This window comes from Scyliorhinus canicula, chromosome 15 (genome assembly GCF_902713615.1).
Source record: "Scyliorhinus canicula chromosome 15, sScyCan1.1, whole genome shotgun sequence".
NCBI lineage: Eukaryota > Metazoa > Chordata > Chondrichthyes > Carcharhiniformes > Scyliorhinidae > Scyliorhinus > Scyliorhinus canicula.
The window spans coordinates 119,254,709-119,271,180 of record NC_052160.1 but is presented as its reverse complement, the minus strand read 5'-3'; the positions used below and the strand labels follow the sequence as shown (position 1 = coordinate 119,271,180).

General features: G+C 44.0%; 1 protein-coding gene across 4 annotated transcripts in view; it reads left to right on the top strand.

The window, feature by feature from the left end:
* Positions 1-16,472, top strand: part of celsr2 (cadherin, EGF LAG seven-pass G-type receptor 2) — a 363,231-nt gene that overhangs the window by 327,649 nt on the left and 19,110 nt on the right. For all 4 annotated transcript variants that reach the window (XM_038819553.1, XM_038819551.1, XM_038819549.1 and 1 more), the window contains exons 23-28: positions 2,703-2,829; positions 6,314-6,514; positions 9,979-10,153; positions 10,906-11,018; positions 12,087-12,166; positions 13,584-13,710. In XM_038819553.1, coding sequence (XP_038675481.1) covers positions 2,703-2,829; positions 6,314-6,514; positions 9,979-10,153; positions 10,906-11,018; positions 12,087-12,166; positions 13,584-13,710 — 823 coding nt within the window. The remainder of the gene's footprint in view (positions 1-2,702; positions 2,830-6,313; positions 6,515-9,978; positions 10,154-10,905; positions 11,019-12,086; positions 12,167-13,583; positions 13,711-16,472) is intronic.

Here is a 16,472-nt window from a genome sequence, read left to right as displayed (position 1 = left end):
GAGGAAACCGGAGCACCCGGAGGAAACCCACGCACACAGGGGGAGGACGTGCAGACTCCATACAGACAGTGACCCAGCCGGGAATCGAACCTGGGACCCTGGAGCTGTGAAGCATTTATGCTAACCGCCATGCTACCCTGCTGCCCTATTTACTCTGCCCAGACCACACATGATTTTGAATATCTTTATCAAATCACCTCGCAACTTTCTCTTCTCCAGTCCGTCTACATAACAACGTTCTTCATCCCTGTGAACATTCTCATGAATCATTGCTGCTAATGCCTTTGCATCCTTCCTGAAGTGTGATGCCTAGTACTGGATGCAGTACTTTGGTTGAAGTCAAAACCAGTGTTTTATACAAGTTTACTATAATTTCCTTGCTTTTTACACTATGCCACTGTTGATAAAGCTCAGGAAGTTTTATTAAGTGCACGCTCACCTGCCCTGCCATCAGCTCCTGCACCCCTTTGGAATTGTGCCGTTTATTTTATATCGGCAGCATTCTTACTACCAAAATGAATAACTTCACACTTCTCTGCATTAAATTTTATCTGCCACCTGTCAGCCCATTCTACTAACCTCTCTGTGTCCTTTTGAGGTTCTGAATTATCCTCCTCATGGTTCTGACTCAGAACAAAATTGTCATTTCTTCATTTTCCATTGGTCAAAATCGAGGAACTCCCTCCCCAACAGTTATAACATAGAACATAGAACAGTACAGCACAGAACAGGCCCTTCGGCCCTCAATGTTGTGCCGAGCCATGATCACCCTACTCAAACCCACGTATCCACCCTATACCCGTAACCCAACAACCCCCCCCTTAACCTTACTTTTATTAGGACACTACGGGCAATTTAGCATGGCCAATCCACCTAACCCGCACATCTTTGGACTGTGGGAGGAAACCGGAGCACCCGGAGGATACCCACGCACACAGGGGGAGGACGTGCAGACTCCACACAGACAGTGACCCAGCCGGGAATCGAACCTGGGACCCTGGAGCTGTGAAGCATTTATGCCACCATGCTACCCTGCTGCCCTAAACCCACGAGCCAGCCAGGACTTTTGAAAGTTCTCTGGCAGTATGTTCACTACGTGTACTGCAGTTCACGACGATGGCTCACGACCGCATTCACAAGAAAAATTATAGCTCTGCAATAAATCCTGATCTTCCCAGCGATGAGTAAATGAAATTGACCATGTGAACAATATGACTGAGAAATCTCATACTGTTAGGCCGTATGTGACTGATCCACATTATTCTGTGGTAACAACATAGGCCCAGATCTTAAGTTCCCTGGATGGCCGTACCCAGGAGATACCTACTGGAAGTCTCCATGTGCTCAGTACATGGGAATTTCCCAGGAAATTTCAACTTCCCTGTGTCTGAAACCCTCTGAAGCTCTGATTTAAAGTCAGAGACTTTTGAAAGTTCTGACTTACTTAGCAGAATAATTATCCAGGGCAAAGTTATATGGATTAAAACTAGTTCTAACTCCTGGGTAACTATACTTCTGATCACTCCCCACCTCCAACTACTCCCCTCACCTCCTGACGACCTCTTTGACCCCGACTACTCCCCCCCATCCACTCAGCTAATCCCCCTAACCCCCTCCATCTCTTCACCACCCTGATTACCGCCCGACAGCCACCAATGACAGCACCCCCACTACCTCACCTTTAAACTACCCATCCACCTCACCCATCCCCCAAATGCCCCCTCCAGCCCACTGTACCCCTTCACCCACTTACATTCGGTCCTTGCTAAAGTAGCTGGAACATTGAAACTTATTGGAATATGGCAGCGAACACCATAAAAGGCACCATACAAGCTTGGCTTCCTCCAAAGCTCCCACACTATAAGGGAAGGACTCCGGAACTGGCACGGTGTACCTTTCCCAGGAGGCCAGGGTTGAAAGTCTGGGTGAAAATGTGATACCATAGTGTGGGGGGCACGTAAATGGAATGGAAATCCAATGGGGATTGCCACTCTACGGAAGGCTTGACTGATGATTATCACAATAAATTATACCACAATGACAAAGTAACAACACAGAACAGTTTCAACTGTTTATTGTGGGCCACTGAAGGAATTGCTTCAAATTATGTATCCAGTGTCATGAATGGAATTCACGAGTGTTCAACATTTTCTTCTCATTCATCTTGAAATAATATGTGTGCAATGCAGACAGGTAAAAAATGGAATCGCTGGAAATACTATTTCTTATTTGTTCATGGGATGTAGTGTTGCTGGCTAGGCCAGCATTTCAGCCCATCCATCATTGCTTTTTAAAAGGTGGTGGTTTAGCTGCCTTCTTGAACCATTGCAGTCCGTGTAGTGTAGGTACACCACCAGTGCTGTTAGGGAGGCAATTCCAGGACCTTGACCCAGTGACAGTGCAGGAACAATGGTATTGTCCCAAGTTATTGTAGCTTGGTGGGGAAACTGCAGTGCAGTGCAAATACTGCTTTACAATAAAATACTTTACAGTATTTTTGCAATATCATTATCATAACTGTGGAACTGACCTGTATGTATGAGAGTGGATGTGACTGGTTTAATTAAGCTGTAAACCATTTAGACTGCAGTGCAGTGCAAATACTGCTTTACAAATGCTGCCTTGTACTTGACCTCGAAATATATTGTGTGACACTTGTGTTTAATAATTTATTTCTCATTCTCTAATCTGAACCGGTGCAGTGTTGGTGGAACAGGAGGCTGGTCATCCAAAGGATGTGAATTAGTCTTCAGGAACGAGACCCACATCAGCTGCCAGTGTAATCATATGACGAGCTTTGCTGTACTCATGGATATTTCCAGACGAGAGGTAAATCACAGTCTCTGTGGAGAAAAATATCACATTGTTCTTTACTTCTGATTGCAGGACAGGTCTTTCTCATATTCAGCATGTTCAAATTGGACATAGTGTGAGGTATGCAACACATCTGCAATATAGCAGATCCCAGTGTATTATTATTGATCTGACATACCGTTTCTCACAGGACGATTGTATGCTTCTTTATATAACATTAGCACTTAAATTAAAGTTGATCGACCCTCCCCTTCGGTACTTTTTGATGGAGTTGCTTCGTGGAGACGCTCTTTCAGACTCTATAATCAGCCTATTGTCATTGAGATTCTGATTTGAATGGGTGTGTACACCAGCCGCCTCAACCGCTTACTTTGAAATGGTGGCTCCAGTGTGGTAGGATTTTGTTGCCTTGACGATCTGCAGCAAAGGCGCCAAAGTCAACAGTTCAGACGCTCCGAAGGTTATAAATAGTAAAAGAGAAAACAAGGATTAATAAGGAAATAATTAAGTGGCATTGAACTTGAGTTTTAAAAGGCAGGAGCATTAAAGGAGAAGGAAAGATTGAAGGAAGAAAGATAGAATTTACATTTATATTGCGCCTTTAACAACCAAATGAAGCCCTTTTGAAGTGTAGTCATTGGTTGCATTGAAGAGAAACACAGCTTCTGTTTGGTAAGCTTGCACAAACAGCAAAGCAAAAAATGACCAGGGGCAGGATTCTCCGTTTCTGAGACTAAGTGTTGACGCCGACGCATAACTCGTGGACTTTCACGACAGAAAAACATGGATCGATTCAGCAACCGTGGAGGGGCTAGCATCGGCGCCACGCGGAACACAATCTATTCCAATGAAAAGCGATGCGGGATTTGCCGGGTCCGTGATTGACACTCGGGAAACTGACGCTGCAGCCGCATATACACATTACAATCCCCACACACACTCATCCCAGCCAACAAGATGGCACTGATTGTGCTGGAGCGTGCTCATACAGCTGATGGGTCGGCTGTGGCCAGAGGGCATCTAGGGAGCTCCCCTGGGGAGACACCTATGCGACGCAAGGCTGTAAGTTAACAGTGGGCTGTTAGCGGCGTGTGCAGCTGCATGGCTGCTTTGCTGGCTGTGGCAATGGTGTTCCGTACCTATCCACTCTGACCCCACAGCCTACCTCCTGCCCAGCCCTCGCTACTCCCCCTGGACTTGGCAGAAGCCCCTCGGCCAGCGGCACAACTGTCAGCAAACTATGACAATGTTGGACACTTTCTATACCCTCTCTCTCTAGCCACGATGCCGGATTCACGATTTTTAAAAGCACAAGTGAACCGCGCCATTGGGAACTCGGCCCATCGTAGGCGGAACATCGCAGAGGCCCTGGAGAATACCAGGCTGGGACAGCTAATGATATGCAAATGGTGTTTACTGTACATGTGTTCTGGACCACATTCACGCTGCTGTCGAGGTGATGGAGAATTGTGATTTGTCAAATCGCCAGCCTGCTGCGATTTTAGCGTCAGAGCCTATTCCCCGCCCAATCGCATTTTGCGATTTTGGTGTCAGCCAACAGAGAATCCCGCCCCGGGTGTTTTAGTGATAGTTTGAAGGACCAATGTTAGCCACGACAGCAAGAGAACTGCTCGAGAACTGCTCTAAACTTCTTAGAATACGACCACAGGTTGGACCTTAATTTTACATCCATTGAAAGGGCAGCTCCTCTGTAAGCCCTGGGTCACTGTCCATGTGGAGTTTGCACATTCTCCTCGTGTTTGCGTAGGTCTCACCCCCACAACCCAAATGATGTGCAGGGTAGGTGGATTGGCGACGCTAAATTGCCCCTTAATTGGAACAAAGAAATAATTGGATACTCCAATAAAATTTTAAAAAATGATTTAAAGTCAGAGAGGCCAAGATTTAGAAGTATAAAAAGCCTGCATTTTATTGGATTGCCAAATATATTGGTATTTTTTCAAATAGATTTTTGTAATTCGTGGATGTGATTTTGCAGCTCTTCATGCCGGTGGGATCTCCTGGTCCTGCCGATGGAGCGCCCCCATTGCCGGTTTCCCAGCAGTGTGGGGTGGAATCAATGGAAAATCCCATTGATAGCTGCGGGACAAGAAAATCCCACCACCAGCCAATGGCGGGCCACCGCTGAGACACCCGTTGCAGGGAGGCCAGAGACTCTCACCCAGCATGCGTGAGGAGATTTCTCAGTATTTTGCAATATCGTTATCATAACTTTGAAACTGACTTGTATGTGTGAAAGTGGGTGTGACAGGTTAAATTAAGCTGAAGACTGTTTAGACTGTAAGGGTCAAATATCAATCATGGTTAGATGTGAAGGAGTTGAAGTGAGAATGAAAAGACTACCGGGGGTGGGGGGGCAACTTGAATTGCGATTTACATTAAGCAGATAAGGGAAGTGATTGAAAGTTAATTGTTATATTTGAAAAGGAACATATACAATTGGGAGATCATAAATGAGTGAGACAATGTAATATGTTCACTTTTATTAAAAAATGCAACCATACAGTAACATGGAAGATTGTTCAATTCTGAGAAACACCTAAAGGGCTGTAGAAACAATAGGGTTAAAGATCAAAGGGGAAAAGTATATTTAAAGAGTGTAGCTATGGGATCTTGACAAAGAACAGCATGTGCTTGAGCCAGACCTGTGCGCACCAGTTGCCACCACCCTCCCCGAGGGTGTAAGATTTCCGTGAGAGCGGCAGGACATTGTGCGGTAATGTTACTGGAATTTTTGTAGGTTAGAAAATCTATGAGGACAGTTGCCATCAAACAAGCGATTTAGCTTTGAGTTTACTTCGCCAAAGTATTTTAGGAAGTGTTTGTCGAAGTACTGTTAAGTTGTTCTTATGCTTTAAGTGTTATTTTATTTTTTTCTTTATTTTAATAAAGGCTTAAAAGTAATATTTAAAATCTTCACGTGGTCTGAAATGACCTTGACTTCAGATACCTCCTCATAGTACACAAATTGTAAACCATTGTGGCAGCTTGATCAAGTTTTCCTTTGGGATTTGGGCAGCCTGGCACTCTGCCATGCCAGGCTGCCCAAAAATTCTGATTAGCATTAACTGCGTCCATGTATTGTTTTACTATTTTGTAAATTACGCACACTATGAATACCTGTTAAATTAAGTTTATATCCCACCCCTGGAGTACACAACTTCACAGAAGTGTTAACACTTGTGAGAAATCAAATCCTGAGATACATAAAGAATTGCATGGATCTTCAGAATGTTTACGCACACGGTTGATAGTTGAATTCAAAACACTTTTTTGTGGTGCAACGTGTAACAGTTACCTCATGTATCATTCAGTATGATGTACATAAAGAGCATGAACAATATTCTTACAGGCAGTGGTTCCAACTATCTAACTTCATAAATAACAAGTAAGACTTCAGTAGCAGCAAGTATGGTATACATAATTATCATATTATTGCGCTATACGTAAAATCTTATTTCTGAAATTCTTTCCTCAGAATGGTGAAATTCTACCTCTGAAACTGGTCACGTACTCCACGGTGGCTGTCTCGCTGGGTGCTTTGCTGCTGTCCTTCTTGATCCTCCTATTTCTGGGAACCCTTCGCTCAAACCAGCACAGCATCAGTAAAAACATGGTAGTGGCGCTCTTCTTCTCTGAGCTCATCTTTATCCTTGGCATTAACCAAGCAGATAATCCAGTAAGTGATATATAATGGGAGACGGTCTCTTGCCCGGTGTAGGGGGTCACTTGACCAACATCCGATTCACCTCCTTACGCCAGTGAATGACATTGAATGAAGTCATTGGCAGTTTGTAGTGTAAGTTAATGTAGATAAACCAACAATTTTTACACCTCATACTACACCATGCAACAGCTTGGCTGTCTGTAGTCCTCACAGTCAGGCTGACTGTTTGCACATTGCACGTATCAGACTGTGCCAGTACAACCATCTTAATTCAATGCTAACGTAGCAATTTGTTCTCTTTAAGATGTGCTGTTGGGTCCAACTGCAGCTACGTATGAGTTATCACTGCTGACTGTGCCGGGAAGCTAAGAGTGTAGTTGGCCTATGTTTTTAAAAAATTGTTTTTGCAATGTGGAATAGGCTGTAAAATTACCCATCTCCCATGGCTCCGAGGAAGTGTTTCTATGGACCTTGTTCTGTGCTACACCTGACCTGGGATTGCTGAAGTTACTTCTTAGCAGTCTGGTTACATGATTAAGCTACTATTATGTCATGGTTAAGCTCTCATTATTTAAACCTGAATTTAATGACTGTAATAAAGCATGTGTAAGCAATGTTTGAAATATCTTTGGTACATTTTAAGAGAATGAGATAAACGAAGGTTAAAGTCTAGTCTTAATAATTACTGCATTCTTTTGAATTGTGGTTTTGTGCTCTAAATATGAAAATATTGGGTGTGATCTACCAGCCTCTTCGCACCCGATTCGGAACACAAAAAGGCCGTTGAATCTCACATGAGGCCTCTTGCGAGATTTACGATGCTTGTTACACTTCACGAGATCTCATTGATGCAATGCCAGGGTCCCCAGGTGGCAGTGCCAAGTTGACAGTGCCAAGGTGCCCAGGTGGTTTTTTACCATGCTGGCAATCGGGTCTAGAGGGGGTGCCCTTATGAGGTGGAGTGCAGGAAGCTCGGACTCCCGAATTAGTAAGTTTAAAAAATATATTTTTATTGGTTTTTGCATTTATTTGTAACAACATTGCAAGGAACAAAAAGGTTAAAAAAAAGTAAAGAAGAGAAAAAAATAAACAGGTTTGAATACAGAGGAAACATATATGCAGATACGAGGCACATTAACATTGGGCTCTCAGTAATCGGCTACTACAACCATACTGTTTACCTATCACACTTTGCCCTGTCCTATTAAAACATACCAGGCGCGTGTTTGAGGCCACCAAAGCGTACTCATGGCTGCCTGCTTTCTCAGCTGGTGAACCAGTAGGCAGCTGACCTCGCCTCCATGTTGATAAAAGGTCCCCCGTGACTAGCGGAGTTGGGGCACTGCTTTCCTGGTGGAGAGCAAGTCAAATTCCAACTGTAGCTTTTGCATCTCCACCAGTCCTAATTAGTAAGTTGTGAATTGGGAGGGTCCGGAGGCTGCACGAGGTGGGGGTAGTTGGGGGGGTGTAACGGTTGAGAGATTCCTGGTCCCTTCCTGCACTGGCAAGCTGAGCTTGTTAGTGAGGAAATTAGTATAAATGCGGCTTCGGCGAGGCATTCCTCACCAAAGTCCGAGGACGTTCCTCACTGAGACCCGAAGTAGAGTCCCATTTAATAGCGGGTTGTTATTGGTGCGAAACGCACCCAGAATGGGACTCTGTTGTTTTCCCATTAAATCACACCCATTGTTTAAACTATACAATGGAGACCTCTGGTGGTATGGTTAATGAACTACAGGAATAGAGAGTTACTGAATCAGGGAAATGCAATTGGCCACAGAGCTTTTGCTGAAAGTTTCTAACTCCCTCTTCACATTCTACTCCGGTGTCGGGCCACCCCAAAGGTGCGGAATCCAAAGGCCGTGGAAGGCCTTTGGCGCCGTGCCAGCCGGGGCCGAAGGGTCTCCGCCGGCCGGCGCGGGTCTGCACATGCGCGGGAGCATCAGCGGCTGCTGACGTAACCCCCGTGCATGCACGGGGGGGGGGGTTCACCTTCACGCCGGCCATCGCGGAGGCATACACGGCTGGCGCGTAGAAATAGAGTGCCCCCACGGCACAAGCCAGCCTGCGGATCGGTGGGCCCCGATCGCGGGCCAGGCCACCGTATGGACACCCCCCCCCCCCGGGGCCAGATCGCTCCGCGCACCCTCGAGGACCCCGGAGCCCGCCCGCGTCGCCAGGTCCCGCCAGTAAGGGACCAACTCCAACTTACACCGGCGGGACCCGCATAGAACGGGCAGGACCGTGGCCCATCGCGGGCCAGAGAATCGCCGGGGGAGCCCGCCAACTGGCGCGGCGTGAATCCCGCCCCTGCCAAATCTCCGGTGCCGCAGAATTCGGCAGCCGGTGCGGGCGGGATTCACGCGGGCCACCCCCCCCCCCCCCCCCCCCCCCCCGGCAATTCTCTGACCCGGCAGGGGGTCGGAGAATTCTCCCCAATCTATCTTTTGGAACTGAGAACATTAGACAAGTCAAGGACCAAAAAAAAGGCCATTGGCCCAGCAAACACATTCTTCTAGTATACTGAGTCTCCAGGTCTAGCTGTACTTTGAAACCTTTAAGGATACTGCTCTACAGTAGTTCATTTTCTACTTTCCAAACTGAAAGTTGTTAGTGCCATGTGGAGCTTCTGTCTAACGTTCAGGCAGTAATTACTTTGTTTTTTTTCTGTGTCCCTTTATAACCATAATGATCAGCTGACACCACAACTCCATAGCTCTTGTTTAAATCTGAGTCCAGCAGCAACTGTGAGTTATTTGATCCTGGTCTCACTAATGCCTTTACCTGTATTTACAGCAAGAGATGCTGAATATAAGTTTAGGTCATTTTTCACCTCCCTGATAGACATTTGGGGTAATTGTCGCATATGCACTATCGTTGCTGAGATTAGCTTAGTATACATGGAGGAATGTATTGTGACCTTTCCAACTGGTACAACTCAGCAGCTCACCATTTACCTGCAAGCTGGCACTCAAGTATATGTTAACTCAAAGTCCTTTCAGACATTGAACATCTTATGGCACTTATTTCAAAGACACTGGCTAATAACTCCTAAATCATTCCACTGGTCGTTAGTTTTATTCAGCATGAATAAACTAGATTGGTTCGTTGAATTACCCAGGTTAATGTGACTAACAATATTTTTGAAAGGTAATACTTTTTGAAAGTTCCATCTAGCTCAGTCGATGGAGTGTGGGTTGTTGTGCAGTTTCTGTTTGCCAGAGAGTGCTGAAATGTGGGAATTGGTAAAACATATAACATAGATACATTTAAGGGAGACTAGATCAGTGTATGGTGGAAAAATATGTTGTTGAAGGGATTTGATGAAGTACGGTGAGAAGAGATTTGAATGGGACAAAAAGACTGGCATAGATCAGAAGGTGCACAGTGCACAGGCCTGCACCCACTTGTATTTATACACAATAACCAATATCTAATTGACGCATTGCATTTGTCCTTTCCCTTGTCATCCACAGTTTGTGTGCACTGTGATTGCCATTCTGCTCCATTTCTTCTACATGTGCACTTTTGCCTGGATGTTCTTGGAAGGGCTTCACATTTACCGCATGTTAACAGAGGTCCGTGACATCAATTATGGCCCCATGCGGTTCTACTACATGGTTGGCTGGGGTGTTCCCGCCTTTATCACAGGTATTTGTTCTTTGCAGCAATTTGGCAATGCTAACTTAGTTTTCTTTTCTGAGCTCCTCTGCAATATCGACGCCCACTTTCTAGGTTGTGCTCATCTTCAGTCGTAGAGCAAAAAACCTAAACGTCTGTGACTAAGAAAAAATGAGCTGAGAATTTAATTCATCTCCTATTGCACAAGGACTCCACATATTTCTTGTCACATGTTAAATGCTCCCACTAGCTCCAGATGAGGGATGCAACATGAGTCACTTGGTCTGCAGAAAGGATTAGAATTATAGGAGGGGTGCAGTACAGAAGGAGGTTAAATGGGTTCATCATGCCCATGCCATCTCTCTGTGGGAGCTACTCTGCTCGTCTCTCTCACTCCTCCTCTTCTCCATGGCCCTGCAAATTTTTCCCTTCAGATAATCACTCTTACCAAAGCCACAATTTAATCTGCCTCCACCACACTCCCAGGCAGTGCATTCCTGGTCTTACTTGCTGTGGAAAACAAAGATTTTACTCATGTTACCACTGCTTCTTTTGCCAATCCCATTCTATCAGTGTCCTCTGATTCTCAACCCTTCCACCAATGGGAAAAGGTTCCCCCGATCCACAATCCAGACCCTTCATGATTTTGGAAACCTCCATCAAATCTTCCCTCAGCAACTTCATCTGTAAAGAGAACAGTCTCAGCTTTGCCAATCTGTCCCTGTAACTGAAGTCTCTCATCCCTGGAACTTTTCAAGTAATCGTTATGACATCTTTTGTAGGTTTAGCTGTTGGCCTTGATCCCGAGGGATATGGCAATCCTGATTTCTGCTGGCTGTCCATCTATGACACCCTGATATGGAGCTTTGCAGGACCCATAACTGCAGCATTTTCTGTAAGTTGCAAATTTGTTCTTAAGTAACTAAGTCTACACCAAAAAGGGACCATACATGATATGGCACCATCATTGGTGTGGACAATGAATGTCTCGCAATATTGCACTGCTGCTTCACAGCGCCAGGGACTCGGGTTCAATTCCTACCTTGGGTCACTGTCTGTGTGGTGTTTGTACGTTCTCCCTGTGTCTGCGTGGTTTCCTCTGGGTGCTCTCGTTTCTTCCCATAGTCCAAAAATGTGCAGGTTAAGTGGATTGGCCACGATAAATTGCGCCTTAGTGTCCAGGTTAGTTTAGAGGGATAGGGCAGAGTGGATATGGGTAGAATGCTCATTCGAAGGATCGGTGCAGACTCTCTGGGCCAAATTCTGTACTGTAGGGATTCTATGATATTTTAAAACACCTCACCAGACATGCTAGCTACCAATATTTTCACTCAACTTTAGGACTAGGTTTTGCAGCTTATGTAAAAAAAATAGTAGCAGTAATGTTAATGCTCTCTCCTATAATCAGATCATTTTATGGAATGGAAGCAGGCCACCTACTCTGTCAATAGAAATGAGTTTCTCTACATCAGCCATCTAGACTACTGACATTTACCTGTTCACTCTTCCTGCCTTTCACTATACCGCTTTTTAGGCATTTAAAAAAAATTAATTTATATATCATTACAGAATGCAGACATAATACTAGTGTAAACAGTTACCTTTATCAGGTAAGATAAAGAGTTGAGCCACAGGCCCCATTTTGTTTTAAGCTCCTCCCATGTTGTGAAAAGCCACCATGCTCGGAATTCACCCCTGTGTTCACTGACTTACACTGATTCCTCATTTGGCAAAGCCTCAATTTAAAAATTCTTGGGCTGGATTCTCCATCGGCGGGATCCTCCACGTCGCGACCCGTGCATTTTCCGACGGCATGGGGGTGCCTATAATGGGAACCCCATTGGCTGACTGCCAGGACAGAGAATACCGCTGCCGGCGGGGGTACACCGTACCAGATGGAGAACCCCACCCCCTTGTTTTCAAATCCATTTCCATTGTTGACATTGTATTTTCTGCCTTGCAGATGAATGTTTTCCTCTATATTCTGTCTGCCAAAGCTTCCTGCCGACCAAGACACCAAGGTTTTGAGAAGAAGGGAACTGTGTAAGTGCTCTTCGATTAAATCTTTGACAAGGCAATAATGACCTCACATTTATTAAAATCTATTTTTTATTCTATTCTTTAACCCCCCCCCCCCTCTTCCCGCGCTCAGTTAGTTCCCCAGAATACGGGGATGGGTAAGTTGTACACAAGGCCACATATTCAGAGGCCTTTTGAAGCCCATATCAATCAATAAATCGTTAATAAGGGCCTCGATCCATGTCCACTGCCTTAAAGCACTGGGCAGTTTCAGGTGGGCCCACTTACAATGGCCATTTTTGAAGGGGCTTCTTTGAAAAGGCAAGATCGAAGGAAAGGGGGGACACATCAATGCCCTTTGTGCATCAGGAGCATCTCTGTAAAGAAGTCCTCTTCTCGTACCTCCCTGTCTGTCCTCTATCCTCCTGCCCTAAAACCCTGGGACTTACCTCTCTCTGGTTCCCATTGCTTCTCCTGCATTTCCTTGCAGCCCCAGCAGAGGCCACGACTGGGCGTTGGTGCTGCCAGGACTGCTTGAGCTGCCAACCAATCAGATTGTTAGCAGTTTTTGTCCTCTGATGGGTAGACTTTCGAGCCTGAGCTTGTTTAGCCTGCACACCCAATGGTTATTGCTGCACCTCAGGCTTTTTAAACGTTCCTTCTGGGAGGGAGCAGTATGCCCACTCTGCTCCTTCCTATATAACCCAGCTCTACATGCAGAGATACATCTTTCAGAGGTGATTCTTGCAATCGTCAAGCATTTAGGTTTAGAAATTTTCAGAACATTAGAACCCATGGTAATCTATTTGCAAATGTGCTTCATCAGTGTATGATTTAAAAATTGTCATTCATTTTGTAAATCCCTCCATGGCTTTGTCCCTCCCTATCTTTGTAAATTCTTGCTGTCGCATAATCCTGAGATATCTGCGCTCCTCCCATTTTTGTCTTTTGAGCATCCTCAATTTTTAAGTGTTCCAGTATTGATGGTGTGCCTTCAGTTTCCTCCATCCTCCATCCTACACGCTGCAATTTCCTCCCTAATATAGTTCACCTCACTAATTCACTGTCCTCATTTAAAACACTCCTTAATAAAAGTAAGTAAGGTTGCCATATCCCAGACGACCATAGGCTGCTTTCCCCTTTGACTTGAGTCCGCTGAATCGCGCACAATATCTCTTTGAACAAGCTTTTAGTCATCTGATATAATATCTCTTTACATGTCTCGGTATCATATTTTCTTCTCTAATGCTTCTGTAATTCTATTGTTATGCTATAGGTGCTATATAAATATAAGTTGTTACTATTAATGTATACAGTTTTCATTTTATTGCATATGTTATATATTATTGGGGTATTACATTTGTTTACAAAAAATAACATTTATAAAGCAATGTTGGTGGCTCAGAATTCAACAGAATGATTGTAATTTTTGTCTTAACAGATCTGGATTGCGTACAGCATTTGTGGTGCTGTTGATCGTCAGTGCCACTTGGCTCTTGTCCTTGCTGGCTGTGAACAGTGACACCATTATTTTCCACTACCTCTTTGCTGGTTTCAATTGTCTCCAGGTAAACGTTTCCTTCATTCACCTTTAACCCAAGTCTGCGGCACTTAGCCTTTTCTTTCCCTCTCACATTGGACATTTTCTCCATTTTGGTTTTCATTCAGCCTAAGTCACTATTTTTGACCAATCCTCCCTGTTCACAATAGCTTGGAACGTAGAAGCGACAGGACTCCATTTAGCCCCTCAAGCCTGATCCATTTGTTGTGCTGAAAGGTTGAAACCTCTCAAATCTGTAAGTTTCAGCAACTGAGGCTTCATTCAGGAAATTTCTTGAGGGACGTAACCCTGCTCCTACAAAATGTCTGACGGGTACCAAGGCTGTGTAACATGTTTTTCTATATTCTGGTTATCACCCTTTCATCACTCTTTCATTATAAATCCCAATAAGCAGCATTATACTGGCTGCAGCTGTAATTTAACTAATTGAAGGTTGAAATCCGTGCTTCATATCACACTTTTCTTACCCATTCTGAGAGGTTATTAAATTTGTGATTGTTACTTTCCCACACCAGCATGCTGAGAAAGATCTCTAATAACTATTCTTTTAAAACATTAATGCTCATTGCCACATTTACCACTTCAAAGCTATTAATGTCAAATTATTTCAATTACCCCACTTCACATAATTCAGTGCGATTCAGGATGATCAATGACCTAACTCCGTATACCTACCTTTGCCCCTTAATACCTCTGGCAAACAAAAATCTATCAATCTCCAGTTTTCAAAGCGGGCAGCACGGTGGCGCAGCATGGGGTTATCCCTGCTTCCTCACGGCGCCGAGGTCCCAGGTTCGATCTCGGCTCTGGGTCACTGTCCATGTGGAGTTTGCACATTCTCCCCGTGTTTGCGTGGGTTTTGCCCCCACAACCCACAGATGTGCAGGCTAGGTGGATTGGCCACGCTAAATTGGCCCTTAATTGGAAAAAATGAATTGGGTAAAAAAAAAATGTTTTAAAATGTCCCTGTAACCTTTCCTCAGGATAAAAAATCTCCAGTTTTCAAATTATCAATTGATCTTCACTCTGTTTCCACTTGCAGAAATGATTCCAAACTTATCCCATCCTTTGTGTGAAGTGTTTGCTAATTTCATTCTTGAAAAGGCCTGGCTCTAACTCATAAACAATATCCCATCACCTGAGATCTCCAACTGAGATGAAATTGTTTCTTCCAAACTACCCAATATGTTCCCCTTAATATATTTTTTAAAATTCAATCAAACCATCCTTTAAACTTCTAATTTCCAAGAATTATGAGCCTGGTTTGTTTAATATCTCTTTGTAACTCAACCTTTAGAATTGTGGTGTCAGTCTCGCAAATTTATGCTGCTCTCTTCTGAGACCAATTTATCCTTCCAGAATTTCTCTCAATGGGTCTAACCAGGGCGTCGCATTGTCAATGCATGACTTCTTTCTCCTTGTATTCTATTCCTTTAGATATAAAGGTATAAAGATATAAAAAATAAAATTCCATTTGCCTTTTGATTTTTTTCTGTACATGTTCATATCATTTTAATACTCTGTGTGTCTGAATGCCTAAGGCTCTTTGGACAATCACTATTTCTAGTGATTTACTTTTTGAAAAGTATTCTGCTCTATTCTTTCTAAGCTCACAGTGGATGCTTTTATATTTGCCTGCATTGAAATCCAGCAGCCACTGTTTTCACATCCACCTATATGTCAGTACCTCTTTATAATGTTACTCTTCCATTTGCACTGCTTACAATATTGCCCATCTTTTAGACATTGGCAAATTTAGATAATGTGACTTTCTACCTCATTACCTAAGTCATTAATGAAATGAAATGAAAATCGCTTATTGTCACGAGTAGGCTTCAAATGAAGTTACTGTGAAAAGCCCCTAGTCGCCACATTCCGGCGCCTGTCCGGGGAGGCTGGTACGGGAATGAGCACAGTGAATAGGTATGTCCCCAACACAGATCCTTGAGGGACACTACAACTCGCACCCTTCAATTTGACTACCTGCCTGTTATTTCCGCTCTTTCACTTCTTCCACTCCACCAATGTCCTAACCAAATCAATAATTTGCTTTCAATACCATTAGCTTCAGTTTTCACCAATATTCTCTTATGGGGACTTTATCAAATGCCTTCTGGAAGTCCATATAAAAAACATTCCCTTGTCCAATACTTTAGTCAGCTGTTTAAAAAAGTCAATCAGGATCATTAGGCTTTACAATTCCTTTGGATCACACTGATCAACTGAAAGTTTCCATGGTGTTCAGTCATCCCGTCCTTCGAGATTTTAGAAATTTCCGACAACAGCTATCTGGTCCTTAATTCCTTGGTTTTCATCCTAACTTTCTTAAATGGGGATGGGGGGTGGGGGGGGGGGGGATTAAATTAGCAAACACCACACAAAGGATGGGATAAGTTTGGTTTCATTTCTGCAAGTGGAAACAGAGTGAACAGAGAGGAACAGTTCTGCAATTACCGAATCATGAAGGAATTCTCTAGGCCAGCTACAACATTCCCACCTACTTTCGTTAAACCCTGGGATGAAAACCATCTGATACTGTGGATTTGTCGCTCTTTTATATAATTTATTTCTACATTTGTTCCTCCATCGTCTTTCTTACACTAAATTTCGTCCCCCAATTCAGAAATAGATTCCTTGGAATGTCTGACCTATTCCTCCACTTTAAATACTGATGCAAAGTGATTATTTAGTCTGTCTGTTGTCCCCTTATTATCATTGACAACACTGATAACAAGCAATGTATGTGGAACTGTAGTCAAGCATATTAGG